The sequence below is a fragment of the Clinocottus analis genome, unplaced genomic scaffold (genome assembly GCF_023055335.1).
Source record: "Clinocottus analis isolate CAN_PGR_092001 unplaced genomic scaffold, fCliAna1.0.p SCAF_6, whole genome shotgun sequence".
Classification (NCBI taxonomy): domain Eukaryota; kingdom Metazoa; phylum Chordata; class Actinopteri; order Perciformes; family Cottidae; genus Clinocottus; species Clinocottus analis.
In genome coordinates this window covers 15837078-15861382 of record NW_027176218.1, presented here as the reverse complement: position 1 = coordinate 15861382, position 24305 = coordinate 15837078, and the positions used below count along the sequence as shown (strand labels likewise).

Here is a 24305-nt window from a genome sequence, read left to right as displayed (position 1 = left end):
CCTGACACGACGCTAGATAAAAAAGTCTGACCATCATTAAAATCTTCATAATTTCAAACCTGAGTTGGGCTTTTTGTTCTTGCCAGGTCGTGCCGATTCCTCGCCATCTTCTGATTGAACTTCCAGCAAATAGGAGCTACGGGCCTCACGATCAAACACAGCTTCTGTGTAGATGATGCCAAGTTGTGGGTCTATGCGGAACAGATGGTGGTCACCACTGCTGTCACTCAGAAGAGAGTAAGTGATCTGTGAAGCGCAGGGAATTGAAAAAATTAAGCCACAGTATTCTTTCAATAACCTGCAGAAATAGCAGCAATTAAAGGCTTTGTAGCTGTAAATGTCAAGAGCTTTCTATCATATTCCCAGAGAGTGTCTTCTTATTACAGACAAAATTAGATCGATACTCAGTACCCCATCTATATTGTCACATCGGTCAGTCACTCAGTTGTGATGGCACAGTATGAAATACTGTTGTGGCGACCCGACATCAGGAAAGCTGCAAGACGTTGTCTTGCTTATTGTGTTATTTAATAGAGAACAACAGAACAGGTTACTGTCAGCCGTAGCCTACGCCAAAACAACAGTCAAACTCTGAAAAGCTCGCAACATGTTTCACGTCTGCTCTGGGTCATAAACTCTCTCACCCCCGGCCCGCAACACACACACACACACACACACACCCACACACACACACACATACACACACACACAACCCCTACCTCACTCGCTCTGCCAATCACAGGCACGCTCATAGATAGCAAGGATGACTGACACAGCTCATGCGAAATTCACTGACCTCCTGAACCCAGTAATTACAATAACCAGTCGTCTTAGCTAGAACATTTATTTCTGGAAACACAATCACACTTTAAACATGACAGGTTAACACTACGTGTCTCTGAGTCTGTTAAACTAATTGGACAACTGTGGAATAAAATGTTCCACACTGAAGGGATTAAGGTGTGATGTTAGATTTTCTAGGATAACAGGGATGTTTCCATAAAGAAAAGTAGTCTATAGGCGGTTGAACATCTCTTCATTGTTTTACACCCACACGGCATGAAGACAAATAATAGATAACCACAAACCTCTCCATTAAGACCCAGGTCTTTGTCATGGGAAGACACTTGGAGAACCAAAGTCCCTATCTGGGCTCCTTCTGTCACTGAGGCCTCGTAGATGGAGGATGTGAAGAATGGTACATTGTCATTGACATCTGAGTAGAGAAGAGAGATTTGGTAGCAAATTGATAATGTGTTAATTTCCACATCGTAATTAGGGAATACATTATCTGGCGTTCAAACATGTGGCCCCTGTAGCTGCACCCATTAAAGATTCAAAGGTTTGATTTTCTGAAGAAAGAACATGAGAGCAACACTGTTTATTGAAGCTGCTGACTACTGACTACTTCCCCTGTAGATGAACTCAACATTATACTTAACAGCTTAAAGATAATCAAATGATCCTTTCGCAATTTGATGTCACACATCAGACAAAGAAATCGTGTTTGTGTTTGACATATATTGCAAGAAAAGAATGAACAAAGCTTTATATAAATACATTTATAATCAAATACTGCAGTTTAGTTTAGACTCATCCTGTTATTATATCTTTATCATTACCTTTTCAACCCTGGGGTGCCATATGGTTTGACATTTTGACAATTAATTTAATAAACCAGCAGGTAATTATCTCTGGCTACACTAAATGATATGTTAGATAAATATAATAAATCTGACCTGTAACATTGATATAAACTGTAGTAAAAGCTGCAAGAGGCACCGCGGCCACGTTCTGCGCTCGAACCCGAAGAGAGAAGACCTGTGTGGTCTCGTAGTCCAGCGGCTCGGACACCAGAATGGACGCAGAGCTGTCCTCGCGGTTGGGTGAGAGGTAGAAACGAACAGGCATATTGGTTTCCGGGACCATGCCATCCTCCAGGTTATAGGTCACCCTTGGATCACCCAGCTGAGAGGTCGCCTTGATTGTCTGAATAAGATGAGGAGTTGAATCATGATTTGAGTTGGTTAGAGTTTGGGGGAAGACAGATGTAAAAGAAAAAGAAGCAGAAAACAACCCTGAGCTGAGCACATGGTTGAAAAGCTTGTGGTCCACTCCCTCAGTGAGTCTGTTTCCCAGTGTAAACCCGTAGGATGTCATACGTGAACGTTCACGCCCATGATCAACTCTCTTGCTTTAAAGGATTACTTCAACGTTTTGGGGAAATAAGCTTATTTGCTTTCTTGCCGACAGTAAGATGAGAAGATAATTAGCCACTCCATGAAACGCCAGGACACAGTCAGCTTAGCTTGTGTTCATGCTCATGTCTCTGTGGCTCAGTGGAGCTAAAGCAGGGAGGCGATCAGCTTAGTTCAGTTTAGCATAAAGACTGGAAACAGGGGGAAACACTTTGGCATAACAAACACACACACAACCTGTTAATTTGTGAGTTCTAGACCTGCCGATAACCATTTTTGTTCAGTTTTGACAGAGATTACCTGTTTTTATTGCTTCCAGTCTTTATGCTGAGTTATTCTAACTGACTATCCTCCATACTGAGCTCTAGCTCTACAGTTACAGTCCAGACATGGTAGTGTTTAAGAAACATCACTTATGTCAAATATTGATTACAATTATTGTGCTAATTGATTATCTGAGTAAGAAACAGAGCAGGGTTAGTCACACCCTTTTTTTCTGAGCCTTGCAATAACTTCTTATCTCGAGGTGAAAGGGATTTGTTCGCTCTCCAGATTGACAGCTTTTTTCCCCCCCAAATCAAATGAGACATTTTGAATGAATTTAATAAGCCTGGAGTCATGAAACTTGCTAAGTACAGGCAATCCAATGTCAGCTTTCTGCAAAAGCATCAAACTAAGACACGTTTTCAGATTTTGCAGCGCACTGACAAGCTTTCAAAGGTGTATTTCGAGCACAATGAGAACAGTGTCTGAATAACACTGAGCCTGTGCACTAATCGAGGGGGGTAAGCAAACAACATTTAGCTGGTTCAATTACTGCAACTCAAAAGTGGCAAAGATCAAGAGACCAGCTCAACAGCACACCTGCTAATATAAACAGTAGCAAAGTTTCACGTACCACTATCGGTGTGTCCCTGGCGGCGTTTTCAGGGATGACGACACTGTAGCTCTCCTTCTCCCACTGTGGAGGCTGGTTCTTCACGTTGGTGATGGTGACCGCCAGCTCCACAGAAGTGTTTCGTTCCCCCCCATCGGCCGCGATGATGTCCCGCGTGATATAGGTTCTCTGCAAAAGTTGAGTCAAAAGTAGCATAATGATACTCATAACTGAAACAATTAGCTGATTTACACAGTCGTTCGACAGAAAATGTGTGAGAAACTACTTGATGAACTATCAAATGAGCCCCAGCTCTAATTCCAGTACGATTAATACAACTGGCGGATTTTCACAACTGCATGCTCTTCTCCTATGTCATCACACCAGATGTGTAAATATAGTGATGCATCACGAAATGAAGAAATACAATCCCGTCTTGCTGTAATCTGAGTGGTCTTCAGCCTGCTCTGCAGCAGTGGGCAGTGGGAAACTGGCCGGTGACAATAACCACTAACGGTGCAGAATGTGGTGTTTAAATAGACCTCGCTGTAATGTGAATCAGCTTCATGTGAATAAATGTGCAGCTGACGCTCAGAGTGATCAGCTCATGATCAGCTGGTGGGCCGTAATGACTTCAAGCTCCTGCCTGCACTTGTTGCATTAAATCATTTAATTAGGTGAAGAACAACAGAGGCAGCACTGTGAGCATTACAACAATGTATTAAGCTAAATTTAAGGTAGCACAAAAGCTCTTCTACTTTTCTAATTGTGTTATAATTGAACCGCTAGGAAATAAGGGAGTACGTTTGACGTTTTGAGGAACTGTATTTCAGCAGCGGACACTGCAGGGAAAGATACAAATTCCCTTAAGAGGTCATTAGAGTATTTTATTCTGTTCATCTAAATTAGACAATGGGTAACATCAACATTACACTCACACCAGAGTAATGAAAAGAAATACTCTAAAGATCCACTAAAGGGCCTCTTTTTGCCCACACAAGGACATTATATTCCAAACACTCACAGTAAAAGATAATACAAGTCATGTACACCACTTTGTTAATGACAAATTGCTTGTGTAAGAATTCAGTTGTTAAGATGTAACATTTCAGCCAACAGCGACTTTATTCTATCAATGCAAATTGTGGCCTAGCCACTCTATTATTTTGCGGCAGATAAAAAGAAATCTCTCTTAACTGTAGAACTTGCATTATCTATTTCTGGGACAATCCAATTACGATTTGTGAACAAGTACAACTCTTTCCCAGAGCTTTATACCAGAACAAAGATTGTATTCTGTGATGTCCATCGTGGACCAGCAGCTGCTTGGTTCACAACAAATGAATGCCTGCCTTCCTTTGTGGGAACATCTAACCAAAGTTTACAATTTAATTTGCAGTAATAGTGTCAGATCCAGAAAATATCCAGGATACGGTCACAGCAACCTCTTCCATCTTCTCCACTTCCTTGTCTGTGGAGCTGCACTGTACAGTGTGGAGAGGCTGGCTCTGGATGTACTGTCTTAGGACATAATCACTATAGTTCAATACCCTGGCTCCTTCATATTCCACTGAAGTGGATTGGGAACTGTGCTGCCCACTTTACTCTGAAGAGTGGTGTGAAATATGGCCTTAATACTTATTCACTGTAATCAGAAACTGTGATGACCAAATCAAAAGAGAACAATGTATCAGACCAGCTGAGACATTTAACATTTAATGAAGTGCTTTTACAATCTAAGTTACAGTGAAAAAGATTGCGGGATGATTCACATAGCTTCTGAAACCACTTTTAAATATGCAACAGCTTTGTTCGTGAGGGTTTGGGCTTAACACATTTAATTTTGCATGAAGTCAGCAGCAAGATTTCTAGAGACTTCTAACACTACTGCACTAAAAAGCATGTTGAATAAAAAATGGCTGACGCTCCATAGTGCTTTTGCAAGTTTCTAGCCAAAGAACAACTCTTACATTTGAATAAGTGCAAGACAAAAACAAAAAGAAGCGGGCTGATAGGCTCGAGAACATCAAAGTCTACAACACATCTATCAAAAATGTAAAAAAAACTGTGTTACATTACTGACACGGTACAACACTTGTAGTACATCAATTAGTTGAAAGACATAAACCAGTAAAGGTCTTGCCAATCTTCATAGCTAGTTTTCATTATCTTTATCACTAAAATATTTTTTAGAAAATTTTAAAAACAGCTGTGGAGGTCATTCTGCCTTTTAAGTTTAAATCACATGCACAATCTTCCAGCCTCTAAATTGTTCCAGTTAATTGCCTCAAAATACATGACTCGACTCAAGCTGCTGCAGGCTGTCAGTCTCCTTATCAAAGCCTCAGATGATAAACTGACATTAAAAGGCCTTGAATCTCTCATATCAAAGTCAGAGCGTTTAAGATGGACACCGAGTCTTGGTTTGTAATAATTAGCTTCTCAAAAGAACCTGTGCCATACACTTACAATCAGCATCTCTTTAATTTTTTTGGACAGCTACTACTATGACTTTAAAGATTTATATGCACAATTATAGGATATTTTATTAACACTAGTAGGGAAATAAACACAACTGGTCATAAAATATAACCACAGGAATCTCAAGCTGTTAAAACCTATTTACAATAATTTGTAACTTGAATGAGTCTCACTCCTACTTTTCTCTGTGCTCTTTCCACATGCGTCACTTCTGGGAGCACACATACCCTAGATTGGGAGTAGCAGACAGAGGCACTTAGATGTGGCTTATTTATTAACGTTGTTGACACAGACCCTCAGGCCGCCATGTGATACAGACTCTGTGTGTGTGTGTGTGTGTGTGTGTTGTGGCTGACAGAGAGCCTGCTAATAATTGCTGACTGACCTGTGATATAGGCTGGTTAACGTAGACCCATCCAGTGACAGGGTTGACCCGCAGGTACTCAGGCTGCTCCAGGGACATGGAGTAAGTGATAGCTGCATTAGTTCCAAAGTCATCATCGTGAGCTGCCACGCGAAGGAAACTGGTCCCGACCAAAGTGTCTTCTCTCAGAAAGTCTGCAGGGGATAGAAATAATGTATGTCCACAAGAGTAGAAACGTACAAGGCTGTTTGCTAAAGGTCAAGCGGGAGGCCAGTTGGTTACAACGTCGGAGCATGATTATTATGTAAAACTAATTTAGGTTATTAGCAAGGTTGTTTTTTGTGTACTTTCACACATAGATATAATTAATTATGCAGGCAAATAAATGGTATTTCATTCCCCCCCCCCAAATAATACGCAATGTGAAGGCTTGTTTACTGCATCCACACTCTAAAACACATCCTCAATTAAATCAGATGACTTCATTAAAATACAAAAGGTGAACACCTGGCCAGTACCACTCATCCTCCAACTCTAACAATACACGTTGTATTTATTACAGTTGTACCAGTATGTATGTTGTTTTATTACTTACACTCATAGCGCAAATTCTCAAACTTGGGGCTGTTATCATTCTGGTCCAGTATTTGGACAGTGAGCTGACAGATGCCGATGAGCGGCTCCTCTGCCCAATCAGTGGCCGTTACTGTAATTGAATACTCTCTCTGCCGCTCCCTGTCGAACCGCCTGGCTGTCACGATCACTCCTGTGAATACAGAACAAAGCCGCCACGCACGCATGCACACATACACACATACACAAACACACACACACACACACACACACACACACACAAATGCATTTAAATTCATCCAAGTGTAGAAGAATTCTCTAAATCAACCATCAATGCATACATCCAGCTGTCCATCAATCTTTCAATCTAACCATCCACACATAAATTAAGTAAACAAGTAAACAATTGCACTTTTCTCTGAATAAGTCAAGCATCCCTTTCAAGTGCAGTGACTTTGTTATGAAATCTATGAAGATAAAAGAAGAGAAGCATTAAAGAAGTGACATAATATTGTGTTAACTCCACATGTTAGGACTTCAGAACTGCTTTCCCTTCATTATGAGATGAGTCATTTTCATAACACCAAGCTTGACCTGAATAAATTAAATGGTGGTTGACAGACAGGTTTTGGTATTTGAATCATTCTTGGGAAAAGCAACTTATATTAAACGAACATTTCCTGGAACGTTGAATTAGTGATGTCAATTAGCATTAACATGCAGGACTGCTACCTACAGTGAACTCGGTGCTCTAATTGAGACCTGATTTAGCCCAGACAATCCATGACCGCTCTACCTGTCTCTGGATGAATTTTGAAGGCAGGCATGGTGCTGTCTCGGTGCATTAAGCCGTATTTGACTTTTCCATTTGCTCCCTCATCTGCATCCATCGCATGCACTTGCAACACAAAAGTCCCCGTTGGCTGGTTCTCCAGCACTGAAGCCTGCTCACGATATTGCTGGCACTGAGATAGAGAGAGGGAGGGAGACAGAAAGAAGGAGAGACACACAAATACATGAAGCAATACTCATATATGAGATATGATACATAAGTGAGAAAACACAGATCAAAGAAAATAAACAAATTAAGTGGAAGGTCACGATGCACACACAGGGAGGTGAAGTGCATAAAAAAACAATCTGAAAGTTATAGATACAATAGCCCACATCTAAGGAAATACAAACACTTGAGCTGATTTCTTTTGAAGAGCCAGCAGTGAACAGCTTTGTCTAAACCAAGAATTCAATCCATTCCCCTCATGAACATATGCCCCAGATAAAGAGCGGCTCTCTGGAGTCTTTCTCTTTTGAAATCATATACACATGTGAGCTACTCTTTCAACAGAATGACCATGAAAAATGAAAAACAAAAGGCGAGGAGGAGCTTGAGTCAAACAGAGGGAGGAAGATGGATCAAAGGATGTGAGCGAGCGATATAAAGAAGAATAATGCAATGGTTCATGAGACGTGATGGCACAGGCAGTGTGGCCTGTAGGTAGCTGTTCATAATAATCACATAATATCAAACATAAGGTCATTCCAGCCCAGATGGATTCTGAGGCGTAACTTGATATTTAAAACACATCAAGTTGCCAAGACTCCAGCCGACCCAAAAGACCTCAGGAGAGTATGTCTTCTGCCGAAGTTCAAGTCCCTCCTAATTAAGGAGAAAGTTAATTAAACAGGTAAAGTATATTGTGATGATATTGCACTTTTTTTTTCATAAATTAATTGAAATCCCAATGGAGCGCCTAAAGATAGAGTGGCTGTGCAGGCTAATCAGAACTCCTGGGAAAACAGAGAGCGGAGAGAGACGGAGGCCAGGGAAATGAGAACGCCAGGGCAGAAAAATAAAAGCTGGAGAGTGGGATGAGGATGAGGAGAGGGAGGAAGGCGTGATAGACAGAGGAATAACTGAAGTGCACCGAGAGCATGAGACACACAGGCAGATCAGAGAATAATGGAACAATATTATGAAGGCACCTTCTTTGAATTGAGGCAAAACAACAGACTGTCAGCTATTAAGAAGGCTTCAGGTTGACAACAATAACAACAACAACAACAACAACAACAGAAACAATGAGAAATACAATGCATTAAATGAATTGTTCCATATTTTGGTAAATAATGCTTATTTGGTCACCGTTAGACCGAGCCATGGTAGCTGGTTCATATTTCCAGTCTTTATAGTAAACAATCGTATCATCTAGCTCTCGGCAAAAGAGCAAATAAGTGTATTTCTAAAAAAAAACATCCGCTTAAAACTAACTGAAAATTAATTAAAGGCAAATTCTGCTCTTTTTTCCACCTCGTGTTGCACAAACCACCTCAGTTGATAATTTCTGAGAAAAAGCCCTAGGTTGCCCTAGGTTGGAAAGTTATCCTCACCTCCTCAAATACAGGTTTGTTGTTGTTGACATCGTCAACTCCAACGATGACTCGTGCGGTGGAGACGAGAGGGTGCGGGCCGCCTGATGCATTGTCATCTGTGGCCGTTACATTCAGGATGTACTCCAGGCCTTGAAGCTTGGGCAGGGGAGTGGAGCGGAGACGAATCAAACCTACAAAGACCACATGCCCATTAAATTACACATTATAAAACATGGTCTCTCCTTACACATTAAGCACAACCATTCCATTAGTCATTAAGCAGGATGCTATTGCCACTGTGGCCTTGCACAGTGAGGAATGTGCTATCAATAAAAACACAGCAGAAAGAGCATACTGCATGTTGTTGTTGTACAAATCAAGGGACAAGATAGCGACTGGTGGAGAAATTCACATCAGAAGTCCACAGAAAGGTAACAATCTGATAGGCAGACTAAATCCAAAAACCCAATTTCACAGTGGTGATTTCGTCACATTGTTAATCTAATAATTCCATGCTCTCCCCTAAAGATGCCCATCCAGCTCACGCACTTGAGCAAAAACATAAAGTAGTAAGTGACTCGGGTTAGAAGTTAACCAGGCTCAGCAGATGCCTATTAGCTGTTCCTCTCTCCCTCTCTGTCTGTCTTTCATGTAACAGTCAAGATAAAAGGTGGGATAAAAGGATGCAGCATCTGAGTCAACATCTTTCTCGTCAACAGTAATACAAAAACATCAGAGGTTGCAGGACGAACAAGCAGCCTGTGATGTGGGGGGAACTCATTGAAGTGAGAGCATCGGGAGATTTTTTATTCTCTCGCTGCGTTTCTATTCATGTCTTTCAGTGCTCTTGATTAAAGACAACACAGCGTGCTGATACACACAGATGCGAGTGCCTGGCTTTCCTCTCTCCCAATTTACTTGTGATCCTGGCTGCCCACCGAGCAAAGGAGGGTCCTAGCTCCTAATGTCAATGCGTGACGTTGACAGAACTGCACCACTACATTAAAATAAGTGAAGTGTGGGATGTACACGGTAATTCTCCCGGCTTAAATGTCAACCTTGTTTACAAATTCTCGAGCAGCTATTCAATGAGCCAGCACTCTTCACATATACAGTAAGTGGGAAGGAGTATAGTGTATTTTTCCTGCGCCCAAAGGATATCAGCTTTAGCATTTTTTTTGCTCCGAGGATACACAGAAAGGGTGGAGAGGAATATAAAAAGATGACACAAAAGAAAGAGGAGCTGACAGAGCGCAGCCGGAAGATTGTGAGCTACGATAGAGCAGTTGTTGTGAAATTGAATTGAAAGGGTTGGGTGACAAATGTCACAGTGATTGCCACTGGTTTCGGATCAAAGGGTAAATAAAAAAGATAAACTGTGCAGTCACCAATGGTAGAAAGCTCAGAAACATTCCTCTGCGTAAAGGCAAAAGAAACAAAATATAGTTTCTAGTCATAGTTTATATTTATGTCCCCAATCATAGAAGGGACGACACTCATATGGAAATTACAGCTTTTAATATCAACTTTCAATATCTTTCCGCATTGACTTTGAAAGTAGAGGGCGTTCACTTACCACCACTGTAGCGGGAACATATTAGCGGAAATGGAATGTGTGATTTGACGGAAAGCCTGTCAATTAGAACGAGAGCTGCAAATGTGAAGCCGCGTTGGAAAAATTAAGAAGTATCACCTTTCTGGCTGTCAATGACAAAGTTTCCTTCCTCATTTCCTGCTGTTATGGAGTAGATTATACCATCGCCATCTGGGTCTTTGGCTAGAACTGTGGCGACGAGGGTGTTGGGCCCCGCGTCCTCGGATACAAACGTTCGATATCTGCAAAGTGGAACTTAAGCTTTACAAAGTGCAAGACAGTGAGAGTACACACATGGAAGTCACAAGTCAATAACAGAAACACACACAGAGAGGAGATACAAGTCATTTACACAGTCCACAGCATCAGCAGGCTGATTAGACGTATGGTTGTGGCTTTTGCTTGTCACTATGATTTAACCTGTCCTTTAAGCTGGCCAGACTAGAGACAAATGATGATGTCTACTGGGATGGTGAAGTCATTGGACAAATGGGGCTTCCACATACCCAGCCCACTGTGAGCCATTTGATCCAGTGCCTTTTAAAATGTCAACCGTGATTTGCTTGCTCTGTGGTGCTGGCCAGCGAGATGCCCAGCGTGACACAGGAGACGGATCTACCCGAGTGGTACAAAGCAGGACGGAGTGGAGATGAACTGTGTGACTTGGGAGGACGTGGAGATGAGAAGAGATGGAAAACAGAGCGTAGGGGAGAGAGGGGCAAGTGACAAGAAAGACGGCTGGCACTGAAATGACAGGTAAAGTGATCTGTGTGAGTGAGAGGGAAGAGAGATGAGCGGGAGGAGCGAGGTAGTCTGATAGACATAGAGAAGTTGGATACACTGTAAGAGGGGGCGGTGTCCTCACAGAGTTTGAGTTGATTCGTCAGCAGAACTCTTCTCCTGTGAGATTTTGTGCTGTATCCTCTTCTAATGTGCGAGTGTGTGTAAGTATGTGTGTTGGGGTGGGCGTTGGTGTCTGTAGTGAGAAGTCAGAGGTGATTGATGGTTTACAGAAGAACGCTGATGGGTGATTCATCTCCGCCAGCTGCGGCAGTCTCCGTGGCAACATGAGTGACCTGTAATCTGTCACCCGGCTCAGAGGCCACCTCTCCGCAGTTCTCTGGGATGAGACATATACACTCCCTTGGCTTTTCTTCCTGAAGCATCTCCCTTCATCTCACCGAACTGGGAAGTTGTACTCAGACGGAGGAAGCCCGCCTGTCTGCCTGCGTGTCGGGCTATTTGCATTTTCACAGGCTCTCTGCCTCGCTGTCGCTCTCTTTTAGCCTCTCTATACCTCAGATGGCAACTCAGAGGTCATCTCATGAAACATTGGCCCGTCCACTCCCATGTCCTATGTATGTACTTGATCTCAATAAGTTTGACTCGGAGTTCATTTCATAAACACCACAGTATCCATCAATCCACCTCTCCATGTCTGTCTGTTGCTGTTGCTGTCCACTCTGTTCCTCCTCTGCCCTCGCAGTGCTTATCTACATCTCAGCATGCCACAGTATGACGGAGCGTCCAACACACCCTCGCTGGCAAAATGCCTGCATTGCTAACTATCTGTCTGCTGGTCTGGCAAGAGAATTTGTCTGACTGCCGACAGGCTTCTCTGTTTATCTGCATATCTGACTGGCTGTCTCCTGTCTACTCGCTGTGCATGTTTTGGTATTCTCTTCTCGCTCGCCCTGCAACCATGTTTCAGTGTTTTTCTCCTCCGTTTTGTGTTTGTCTGCTTACATCTGCACCTTTTTGCCCACCCGTTTGGCTCTCTGTCTTGGCACCCAGCGAGACTGACACCTGACAATGCAACAATAGGCGAGTAACAGAGGTGTGCAACAGTCTTCTGTGAAGGTCATTGAAACATGACTGACAGGACAAGCGGCGTACTCTTTTGGGGGAATAAAGGCAGTGGAGCCTCAGTGACAGTTACTGCCCACCCACTCGCACAGCTTTGCCAAGAAGGCGGTCGAGGACACACTGGATTGCATCCGAATGTCAGTTCACTGCGTATGTCGGAAGAAGGCCAAAAATAAACCCAAGCGAACGTCGTCTGAATGCTCGATTTTACTAGAGTACTGAACAAGAGACAGTTTCAGCAAACCTGCTATGAGAGTAACAATGTCTCCCTGTGTTTGTGGTTAATGTGTGAGAATCGAGTAACAGGTTGTTTTGATGCCAGATGGCTGTGATAAACACACCAAATCAAATATATTGACTTTGGTTTCCTGGTGATGCTTTTACTACTGCAGCAAGTTGGTCACCATTCATAGCATGACACATAGTACAAAATATTAGGAAGGCAGCTCTGTGATGTCTAATGTAACCTATTATTTGTGCAACTATTGTGTCAGCTCAAAGAGCAAAACATTGATGTTACGAGCAGTGATCAGCAGGTGGATCAGAGATAAAGCAGCGCCATCAGCAGGACAATTATTTAAACGTTTCATCTTGGTGACAAACTTTGATCTTTGCAGCTGAATTTTGGCCAAATTGTTGCTGTTAGGTTTTGGGCCACAGGAACAAAGCATACAGCTTAACAAGTAAACCATGAGCATGTTGCTTTTTGTGGAAGGAAGTTGCCACGAAAATAAACCCATTGTGTTATCTGAATCAACATTCATAGAGACCCGTACACTGTATACTATTTCTAATAGCTTATTGATCCTCTCATAGCACCTTTGTCTGGGCCTCGCTCTTATTTATTTCCAGATATATTCCTCCATGTTCTGAGCTCTCAATAAGTTTATTGTTGTCCGGCAAAAAGGAAAAATAAACTGCAAACAACTGTGGTTCAAAATGTAAAGGACAAATGATGGACAGGAATTTCATGAATGGTAAATCTCCTCACACGGGCTGGGAGAACTCAGGGGCCTCGTCGTTGATGTTGGCCATCCTCACACGGACCGTGGCAGTGCCAGAGTGAGGCTCTTCTCCGCTGTCCATCGCCATCACCACAAATTCATACAGATGGTTCGGTCTCTCATAGTCAAGCCGGCCGGCAGGGAAAACAGTCCCATGGGGTGAAATGCTGAAGTCCGGGCTCAGGGTGTAATAGGTGAGCTCAGCGTTTAACCCCGAGTCACAGTCCGTGGCCAACACTGGCGGGAGAGAAGACATCACAGGGACCATCAGTTAACTGAAATGAGCTGCGGAGATGACATCAGCTGATGACGATGTTGACATCTCTGTAGATTAGTATCTCTTTGCAAAACATTTAATAGATCATATGCTCTGACAGCTACAATTATGAGCACACAAACAGCACTGTGCCCCTTCCATCATTTCCAAAAATTATCTTAAAAACAGCAAAAAGACCCAATTAAATGAACCAGATGTTTGGAAATTATTATGTTCTGAGGTAATTACACAGCATTACTATAAATGTGTTTCCAATGCATGATGGGCCTGCAGCTACATACGCTGACACCCTTAGTTGCAGCGCAAATTCAAATTTAGTGAATTTCAGTCAAACTCACTACTTTATTCACAGCCCCTCCAGAGTTTAGCTCACAGCGCTTGCATGTTGCATATTCTTTTGATGTGTTTATTTCCTCCGTGTCAAGCATCAGCACCAGCAGTCCTTGCAACGCAACGAATGAACGGCAATTTACGATACACTCTTTGTATAGTAGTTATAATGTGACAGGCTCATTAAATGTTTAAGAATTAAAGTAGTAAATGTCCCTTAAACCTCACTGTCACAGGTGCTTTTAAATCAAGATTATTTATATATTCTCTTCTTCAGTGGGTAAAGTGGAAGTGATAGCCTCACTGTATTCATCTGCGTCTCTGCCCAAAAGAATGCAAGCTGATGGGGTAATGGGGATTTCACTCCCTTGGTGCCTCATAACTTTGACATCTCATTAGTTAGTGTGCAGTCCAGCAGATTGAGAAATTAACTTGTTTTTATTCTTTCAGATTTTTTCCCGCCTAGATTTGAGTTGTTTGGGTCATTCTGCGCTTCCCATCCGTCAGTTCATTTTATTGAGATATAAACTCACACATTTTCACGGTGTATTAGCCTGTCAATTTGCAACAAAATGATCTAAATGTCCCGTAGGTAGCTCTTTTAGAAGACTCCCTGTCTTCATTTACTATACCTTTGATCTCTCCTCTGCGGAGTTCTTCCTGTTGTATTGAATGTTATATTTTTTGTTGATGCATTGGTTTTTATTGGGTACCGTTTTCTTCTTCCGCTGGCTCTGCATCGCTAACAATTTCTATTGCTCCAGGCTGTGTATCCCAAAGATTTAAGATTAAATTAGTTCCATTTTTCTCAGCAAGAGTCTGCTAGAAACAATTGCCCAGCCAGAGAGTCTAACAAATCACCTATGGTAGTCCATGAGGTGCAGAAACATTTGACAGGAACCAAACAATCAACAAGGTGGAATCCTGAACAATGGGGCATTTCTTTACTTTTTCTGAAATTTGGGTATTTTTGTCTTAAGCCTCTGTTAAACTGTGAGTAAAGTATGAGAGAATGGAAAGAACAAATCAAATCTGTTGAGGTACATTTAAGGCTGTAGCTAATATTGCAAAGGGATCTTAAAGGTACAGTATCCAAAAACAGAAATCTCAAGGAGTGTCATCTGAAGTGGAATTTATTCAAACAGCAAACTAGAAAAAGGTGAAAATCAGTGTCAAAATATTTTTGTTAGAAACATAAAGTGCTACCGTTACATTATAATGAATATTATGAAACAGACACTAGATATGACGAAGGATATATATTACATTTCTACTTTTCCCTCAGCCAGAATGTTTCTTCATTGGTGTGTATTTTTACAAAACATTTCAGCTCAAGTAAAGCAGTGGCAATGGCAAGACATTCGTCTTCAGCCTCATAATTGATAATTATAAGGTAGCCTCATGCAGTAACATATAAATTGACATGCCATCATTCATACGGCACATAATTAATCAAAACAAATGTATGCCGTCTTTGTGGCAGCTAGTTTAGCTCAGTATTACTGAGCCTATTTGAGCACAGATCTGAAAGATCCATTAGTTTCCTTCAGTATGGAAAAATGGAAGCATTATGGGTCAATAAGCTGAAACAATGACTCTGAAGGTCTGAAATGCGGCGTCAGCTTTCTCCCAGAATAAATCTGTTATTTTGCTGCTGAAACAAATAGTTTTGGGATAGTTTGTTCCTCCACTTCAAAAGAAACAGATGGATGTGAAATATGGGGTCAGAGGAGTCTCACCCTGCAGCAGAGATGTTGCCGTGGTTACAGTCTCAGGGACTCCATCCACACTGTAGATGGATTGGAGAAACTCCGGGACGCAATCGTTCTCATCCGTTATCAACACCTGAACCTGATTAGTGCCAGTGTGATGGGAAAAGAGGAGAGGAGAGGAGTAGAGAGCAGAAGATCGGGACAGGAAAGGAGCAAAAACAGAAGGAATCAGAGTAGAAGAATACAAAATTAGCTTCTCTCTAATAACCCTCACATCCAGGAGACAACCATAGGAAATCATCTGAGAAGGAGGCTGACCGCAAAGCTTAATCTAAATTGCATTTTATATTTTCACAAGTTGCCAGTTCAACACATCCTTTATCTTCCACTTGATGATTTTTCTGAGTCAAAAATAGAAATGTTCTGAGCATGTGTGCTTTCTCCGACAACGGCCCTCAGCCACCCCCCCACCCTTTCCCTCCTCCCCTCTCTAACAAGCTCCCCGTCACCACTATGTGTAAAGTGTGAAGTGACAGCTGAGTAATAGTCCTGAAATAGCTGGGATAGGTTTTCCCAGTCTCCATCTCCTACCCTACAACATTCAGATGAACCAAGGAACGGTTCGCCTGCCGAATCCGTGGTACGAAGTGAGTGCCTGACATGATAATTGGGAAACAAGATCTTTAAATTAATAATTCAAATGATCCTGAATTCATGAATAGTTTATCTAGAAATATTCGTTTGCGAATGAGGTTTTTGGATTATGGGTTCTTATGACGAGAGCCTCAGAGTGTGTGCTGTATCTTCCACAGTTGATCCTCTGATCACACTTTTAAAAACAAGCACTTATTGTGACACAAAGACCAAAAGGGTGAAACAAAATGTAGAAAAAAATCGCTTGGGCCTTTGGTTGACTTGTTAACATTTCAAAAGCATTCAGCCATGCCATTACTGTAGACACAAGCTCTGCTGCGTCTATTCTGTGGTTATCGCCAAGTAGTGTGGTGTCAATAGGTCAGCGCTGATATCAGATCATTGCCGTGAAGGCAGACTTGTCAGCCGCAAAACATTTAGGTGAAAACAGGTCTGTCTGAGAGCGTTGTGAAAGTCCATTGGGAGAGCAAAACGCAGCAAATCTCAGCAACAAAGCATATTATTTGTTTCAGCATATTTTAGCAGTTAGAGTAAATGCTTATGCGACAGATGCAATAATAACACATCACAGTAGACCTCAGCTTTAGGCTTAGTTGACCTGAGTGCAATGAGCTCGTACGTGACTCATGCTCGCTTCCTGTATCATTCTCTAATAAACTAACCTCTGTGGCAGTGCTGAGGCTGCCGGGCTCTTCGCTAGCTCGCACCATCAGCAGGTAGCGCCGCTGATCACTCTCGTAGTCTAGTGTCCTGGTCAGACTGATCTCCCCCGTCTCCTGTCTGATGCTGAAAAGGCTACTGGGATTGATCAGCAGGCTGTAACTGATTGGCTGCTGCTGGAAGGAAATGGCAAACACCACCACAAAGCTGCAGAACACAGAACAAAATATTTTTTTTTTTTTTAAAAAGGAAAAGAGAAACAGTCTTTATTATTTGGTTTCAGTTGCACACATGTTGGATTAAAATCTAAATCCTCTTTTCCTACATCAGTACTGCGCTGTAATGAAATCAATTACTGTACGGCCCATTGACTATGTGCTATAAACACAGTCAATCAGTACTTGTCAGTTCTGTGTAATAACGTCATACTATTATGCAGACATCAGTGTTTGTTTTTACGGTTTAGAGAGTTTGCATTCCGCTAATAGTGTGAGATGATGATATGTCAATTCACGCTTGAGTGCACTGGTGTGACCAAATTAATATTCATCAGCATGAATCTTAAGGGATTGCTTGGAAAGCAACCCCTGAGACAAGAGTGTCTTTCCGCATGTCTGCATTAGTTATTATATGACTTGTTTTTGCCGAGACATTTATACATTCATTTTCAATTTCAATTGTCAAAAATGAAGGTTATTAGACAGTGATGCACATTTAAAACTATCCTTTTGTGAGTGAATTAGTATGCTTTCATGCATGCATCCATGATAGTGTTCAGCAATGTAATACAATACATTGTTTTGTATTCCGCTGCCTTATTGTATTCTTCAGTATCAGGCAATTATACCTATTGAGGAAACAATAAAGAATCCGACAAAGAGTGTTTGGTGATAACCACACGGGAATAGGCCACATTTGAATAAAAGCCGCAGCATAAATGATTAACTAAAAGGAAAGACATCAAAAAGATATTAGATTACTGCAATTTATATTAAAAAGGCCAAGGCCAACTTCAATCACACAATGTTAGAAATGACATACAATTACATGCATACAGTAAATATATGTATTTAGTTGTATGCAATTTTTTTTTTTATATATATATATATATATATATATATATATATATATATATATATATATATATATATATATATATATATATATATATAAATAGCAGCCCTAATTAATCCTCCCTGTTTATGTATGTGTGAGTAAATGTTAACACATGCAGTACTCACGGCTGTCCTTCGGGCGTGTTCTCTGGTATGGAGATGGCGTAGCTCGTATTGGTGAACTGCGGCGCTCTGGCTCCTGCCACTACAGAGAGCATGGCAGGGGCACTGCGGCTGCCCAGGCCGTCAAGGGCCACGACGCTTAACAAGTACTCTCTATCCCTCTGAAGCACCAGCCCTGTGGTCACCACCTGGCCTGTTTTCTTGTCCACTGCAAAGCAGCCGTCACCACCTACGGGGAAGTACAATGACTTTATTTTCAAGTGCTGGATCCAAACCAATCCAATACTGCTGGCTTGAATACTAACTCCAATACCCACATGACAATTTGAAATAGGTAATTTTTTTCTTGCTGGGTTTGCTGAGTTAAAGGCTCACGACACAAAGAGTGTTTGGTTTTCATTCATGTTCAAATTGCAGTTGTAATATAATATTTCAATGCAGTTGATGTATGAATCACATTATTTTTCAGGTGTGGACAAGTGTGGATAAAGATTCTCACACCCTAAGTAACTTTAAATAAAGGCAACGTAACACAAAGCTCTATTACACAACACCCAATGGATCAGGATATTGAAAGTAGCTTTATTAAAATGACTTTAATTGCTACTTTGTATTCACGCAGTATGGTGAACATTCAACAGTGACTATAAACTGAATTTACATTAACATGTATAAATTTGGCAGAAGAACGGCCTCTCACACCGCTCTATGTCACCTGAAACAAGGCCTGGTACCACTAATTGTTGTTCATTTGCAGATCGCAGCGAATAAGGAGGGATTGAGGGAGTCGGGCTGCTGGAGAGCAATCAACAATCACTTTGTTGGACCTCAGAGCTCCATGCTTCCTTTCATAGTTTTCCTCCCACCTCTAGTCTGACATTTCACCTCCATGCACATAGCCCCCTCCTTTAACCTCGCTCTATACAGCTCCCTCCTCCTTCCTCTCATGTATACCTCCTTACAGCTCCCCCTCTGCCCTATCTCTTCACAGGCGCCTCTTTACAGCTCCTTCCTCCAACCTTCTTCCTCATAGCTCTCTCTTTACAGCTCTTTCCTTCTTCTTCCTCCTCCCTCCTCTCACCTACTTCTTTACAGCTCCCTCGACCACCACCTCACCTATCTCCTCTCACCTCCTTCCTCTCACCTCACAGCTTCCTCCTCTTACCTACGTCTTTATAGCTCCCCTCTTCCCTCCTCTCACCTACCTCCCTACATCTCCCTCCTCTCAACTTCCACCTCACATCTCCCTCATCTAACCCTCCACCTTACAGCTCCCTCCTTTCACCTCATTCCTTCCTCTCCCCTATCTCCTTACAGTTACAACCCTCCCCGATCTCATTCCAACTCCCTCCTCTCACTCCTCACGATTCCCTCCTCTCACCTCCCTCCTTACAACTTCCTCCTTTGGAGCTGTAAGGAGGGATATGAGGAGAAAGGTGAGAGGCGGGAGCAAGGGGGCTTTCATGAGGGAGCTGTGGGGAGGGAGAGGATGGAGACTGGGAACTGGGAAATGGAAGATGGAAGAAGGAAGCTGGAAGATCGAGTCTTGAGCGTGGAGGTGAGACATATCAGACTGAGAGGTGGGAGGCAAAACTGAGAAAGGTAGTTGGGACACAGTGGTTGCATACTCCTGCTCCAGTTTGATATTTTGGTGGTGACCATCCTGGCTTCCAGTGATAACATGGCATTTTGAGGCAACCAAAAATGGTTACAACTAATGTTCATGAGTGAAAGCCAATGATACTATAAACCCATGTCTATGCTTGAAAAGTTTAGTGAATTACATGAGAAGTAGGGTCATATTCTCTTAGACATCTCTACAGCAGTAAAGACGAGAAAGGACCGGCGCCTGCACTACTACTACTCAGTCAGATAAAACCTGATATTTCGGATGTTACATAGTGCGAGTGACAGATGCAACATTCTCAGTAAAAGTTAATGATGATGCCTAGATTTCTTTTATACTGTGTTGGAGCAACTGAGACGGAGCTGATCTTGAGTTATCACTGAGGGATGCTGAGGGAAGGACAGCTAGTATCATCAGCACAGCAGTGTTAAGCGAAAGAAGATAATTGGACCAAGGGAGGTGGTGTAAAAGAAGAGAAGGGGACCAAACCACACTGTTTTTGTGGTCGATCCTTGACGACTAAAGAGCATGACGAACCCACTTCCTCCATTTCCAAAATGTTAAAATCAATCAACTGAGCACCATGATTCACTATGTGTTTACCTTCCCAAGACTTACTATGCAGATGATGCCATTTGTATAAACATAGTTAAGCAAGTTCTCTATTGAAGTATGCATTTAACACTCCTCAAACACATCTGCTTATTACTTCAAACGTGTACTGAATGAAAGATAAATATTGCTCTCATCCCTGTACACTACATGGTCCTCACTAGCAACAACAAGAGAACTACATGCTATCATTTGATGTAATGTATATTATGGACTGGCTGTGTTTTTCCATGTGTTTCTGTTGTAAAAGTGATCTTACGAGAGTAACCAATTAAATAAAGATTATGTCAATATTTGAGAATTTTATATGAATGTTTGGTGGCTAACCTTCTCTCTTTCTATATTTAAATATGTATTTTCTTCTTAAAAAGGCATAATTTCTTAAAGAACTGGGCACTATAGTTTTGATGTTACGTTACTCAAACAAGAGTATCTAGTGCATTTGATGCATTTTGGCGTGAGGGTATATATTCACTGATTTAACTGATGCTACTGTAGCTCCTATGCTAACCAGTAATACAACTGAGACATGGAAGAAGAGAAATGAGGCTAAACCTTTTCAAGATATTTGTTGAAAAACAACTTGAAAAGATTGTTGAAATCCTTGATGTACAATCCAGACGAGGCTTGTCCATTACTTAAGTATTTCCATTTTATATCTATCTAAGTATCTATCATGCTGCTCGGTAAACAGTCATTTTTTTATAGTACATTTTGGACTGCAGAAACTTTACTTGTAAAAAGTTAAACCCTGTGGAGTTTCTGACCATTATGGATTCTTAATCAATTCGTATGCATCATTATTATGCTGTATTTAATGCCCCCCTCTTTGTTTGTTTTATATAGTGAGATCACATTATGCCATTGGTTTCACACTATTCTGCAGATTGACAGTTGGTGGCAGTAACGCACCAAAGAATGTATTAATGTGCCAAAGGCAATGAAGAAGAAGACTGCAAGCAAGCAAACATGGAATATAAATAATGTAGGATTTTAAATATTTAAAATGGACTTTGCAAATGTTTTATAAGAAGGGAAACACATTCAACAAATTTTATAGACCACAAGGATACGCACAGTTTGTTTTGGTGAGATACACTGAATGTAAACATAACTTTTGTTTGTTCACAAGATACCTCCACAGGGTGCCTTTAAATAAAAGATCTGTTTTGTCTCTGACTGTTGAATACAAAAAAAAGGGATCAGACAGACTGACCTTGCACATCCAAAGGCCAGCCACTCTCACTCTCTTGAGGTCTCAAAAGTTAAATAAATACATTTGTTGAAATCTACTTTGAAAGGGAGCCATTCAGTTCACTAAAGCCTCACTGCTTACAAGAGTTTTAGCATGGTCATATAGACCATGTGTACCTTGTGCTAATTGTAGTTTAATGCACGTAAGAAGAGTTAAGCAATGGCCTAATGTGAGCAAAGGGAAGTTTGTAGTGTTTTGTAAAGCCCCCCTGGCAAGATTAGCACATCCCCCAATCTCTGACATGCCAACAAGCCTTTATCCCCTCAACCACCAGGGGGTCTACTACTCTGGCAGACTTCCAACGGCCTACTGTGTGTTTGTGTGAGTTCATGCTTGCGTGATTATGTGTGTGTATGAAACAGAAAGAAGCAGACAGATAGACAAGAGTGCAAGACAAGTGCATAAACAAATGTGTGAAGTCCTCTGGCTGTGTGCCTACATGTGTCTGTGTGTGTGTGTGTGTGTGTGTGTGTTTGTGTGTGGAAGAGAGTGAGAGAGAGAGAGAGAGAGAGAGAGAGAGAGAGAGAGAGAGAGAGAGAGAGAGAGAGAGAGAGAGAGAGAGAGAGAGGGATGAAGATACAGAGGTAGAGAAAGATAGGGTGACAAAGAGACAGAGAAACTAATGGACACCTAAAGAGTGTATGAATGCATGAATGAATGTGTGAACGCCTGTGGCTGTCTGCTGCGCTGGTGTGTGACTACTATTTATTTCCAAGGCTTTCCATAGCTCTGCCAACCTATACTTACAATAACACAGACTGTTTTAATACCACTTCTCATACATCTCATGTGTGTGGGTGTAAACAGCAGAAAGCTTACCATCAGACAGAAAGTATTCCACTTCTCCGCTTTTGGCCTCGTCCCCATCTCGAGCCTGGAGCTGGTAGACAAACGTTCTCGCGGGGCCCTCAGGGGACACTACAGCCAGGTAGGGGTACGGCTTCATATTCCACTCAGGGACGTTGTCATTGACATCAGTGATCTTCAGCTTCACCTTGTTCAGGTACCAGTCTGGGCCTGGGGGATTGAGCAGAGATAGTGACGAAGCTGTGGTTACTGAAAGTGACAGCTGTCATGTAACTGTGTGTGTGGAGGGGAGACAAGCAGCCACGGGAATCCAAAGCACCGACAAGCAGCGAGTCAACTGAGGGTGCAGGTATGGGAGACAGAAATCCTTACCAGTAGATAGTAAAACACAATGATGTTTAGAATAAAACTTGTCATTAAAAATATGTTTGGGTATGAGCGCTTCCTGGTTTGAGAGGCTCTTTGGAGAAAGATTCAGGTAGAAAAAAATGGAGACTCCGAGGCACTCGCTTTCAAAACATGGGTCGGCACATTCAGCAAGAGATAAGCCAGATTTTGAAAGCATTCAACCAAAAATCCCAGCCCAGTGCTGCCTGCTTTTTTCCAACGAAGTAGCTAACAGCACATTCGGGTCAAATGAAATGATTGGATGGGCTTCTTCCAGTCCTGCAACCGCCACAGACACCAGTTTTTTTTTTGTATTGCTCATGTCAGAGCAATTGATTTAGTGATCGCAATGTCAACAAATACATAAAAAAGGTTTCTAAAATACATGACCTACTCTGGCTGCCTTTATTGTCATGGAAGAACCTTTTTGGCCCCCTGACAAAAGCTTGATGTTGAACGCATATTTAAACTGCCAGTGTGGAAGATTTAGTGACATCTGGCAGTGAGGTTGCAGATTACAGCGAGCTAAATAACCCTCTGCTAACCCTACTATAATCTATGGTGGCCTTCACATAGTGTAGAAACACATGTACTGGTCCCTCTTTAGGGCCAGATTTGGGTTTGTCTGTTCTGGGCCACTCGAGACACATAGACGGGCTCTATGAAGAGGACCCGCTCCTTATGTACGCATGAAGGACTCATTTTAAGGTCACAGAAACACAATATTTATTAGTTTCAGGTGATTTTAAACTAATACAATCATAGCCATGCTCCATGTATGCCAATATATCTATCCTTCTAAATCCTGACTCACTGGACTTTTAAGAGGTTGCATTTTCTTGATATTTTAAAAAAAACATTCTAAGTCATTCTTGTATCTGCAATGGGAAACTGATACCAAGACCGTGTTCATTCAGCTTCCGAGTTTTGGTCAGAGCAAACCACCACAATATCTTGGCAATTAACCCGCTATCTTTCCACTTTCTTTTGCTTCACCATATCTGTCGGGTTGTCAGTAGATGTACGGAGTCGTGTTCGGGCCCATGGTGGAGGCTGGTGGACATGACGTCATGTGTTCATTCTGCATCAAGGCTCCCATTCAGGAATCCAGACATCCAGGTTCCCATGGGAGAAAGCGCCTCAGCCACAACCTCATCTACCAAGTCTGTTTAAAGCTACCTTGATCTTCCCGGAGGGGCCTAGTGATGATGCCTCATGGCTGCAGGCATTTTGTCGCCTGCACTCTGCCTCACTGGTGTGAATAAGAAGATTCCAGCAATCCAATTACCAACTCGCTCTCCCCGAGTCTGGTCAGATGGCAAGAATGCAAGGAGGAGCCGTGTACAACTGCGATGCAGTCTCTGTGACAGCAGCGTAGTGTGCCTTTAGCCGGAACTGATGGGGAGGGGGGGATTGTTA

General features: G+C 42.1%; 1 protein-coding gene across 4 annotated transcripts in view; it reads right to left on the bottom strand.

The window, feature by feature from the left end:
• Positions 1-24305, bottom strand: part of LOC137804306 (neural-cadherin-like) — an 84068-nt gene that overhangs the window by 31848 nt on the left and 27915 nt on the right. For all 4 annotated transcript variants that reach the window (XM_068603464.1, XM_068603463.1, XM_068603462.1 and 1 more), the window contains 14 exons: positions 22512-22709; positions 18202-18427; positions 16963-17167; positions 15674-15785; positions 13315-13564; positions 10557-10699; positions 8882-9054; positions 7290-7458; positions 6516-6686; positions 5942-6114; positions 3097-3264; positions 1740-1989; positions 1089-1216; positions 60-246 (listed from right to left, as the gene is read on the bottom strand). In XM_068603464.1, coding sequence (XP_068459565.1) covers positions 60-246; positions 1089-1216; positions 1740-1989; positions 3097-3264; positions 5942-6114; positions 6516-6686; positions 7290-7458; positions 8882-9054; positions 10557-10699; positions 13315-13564; positions 15674-15785; positions 16963-17167; positions 18202-18427; positions 22512-22638 — 2482 coding nt within the window. In that variant the 5' untranslated portion in view covers positions 22639-22709. The remainder of the gene's footprint in view (positions 1-59; positions 247-1088; positions 1217-1739; positions 1990-3096; positions 3265-5941; positions 6115-6515; positions 6687-7289; positions 7459-8881; positions 9055-10556; positions 10700-13314; positions 13565-15673; positions 15786-16962; positions 17168-18201; positions 18428-22511; positions 22710-24305) is intronic.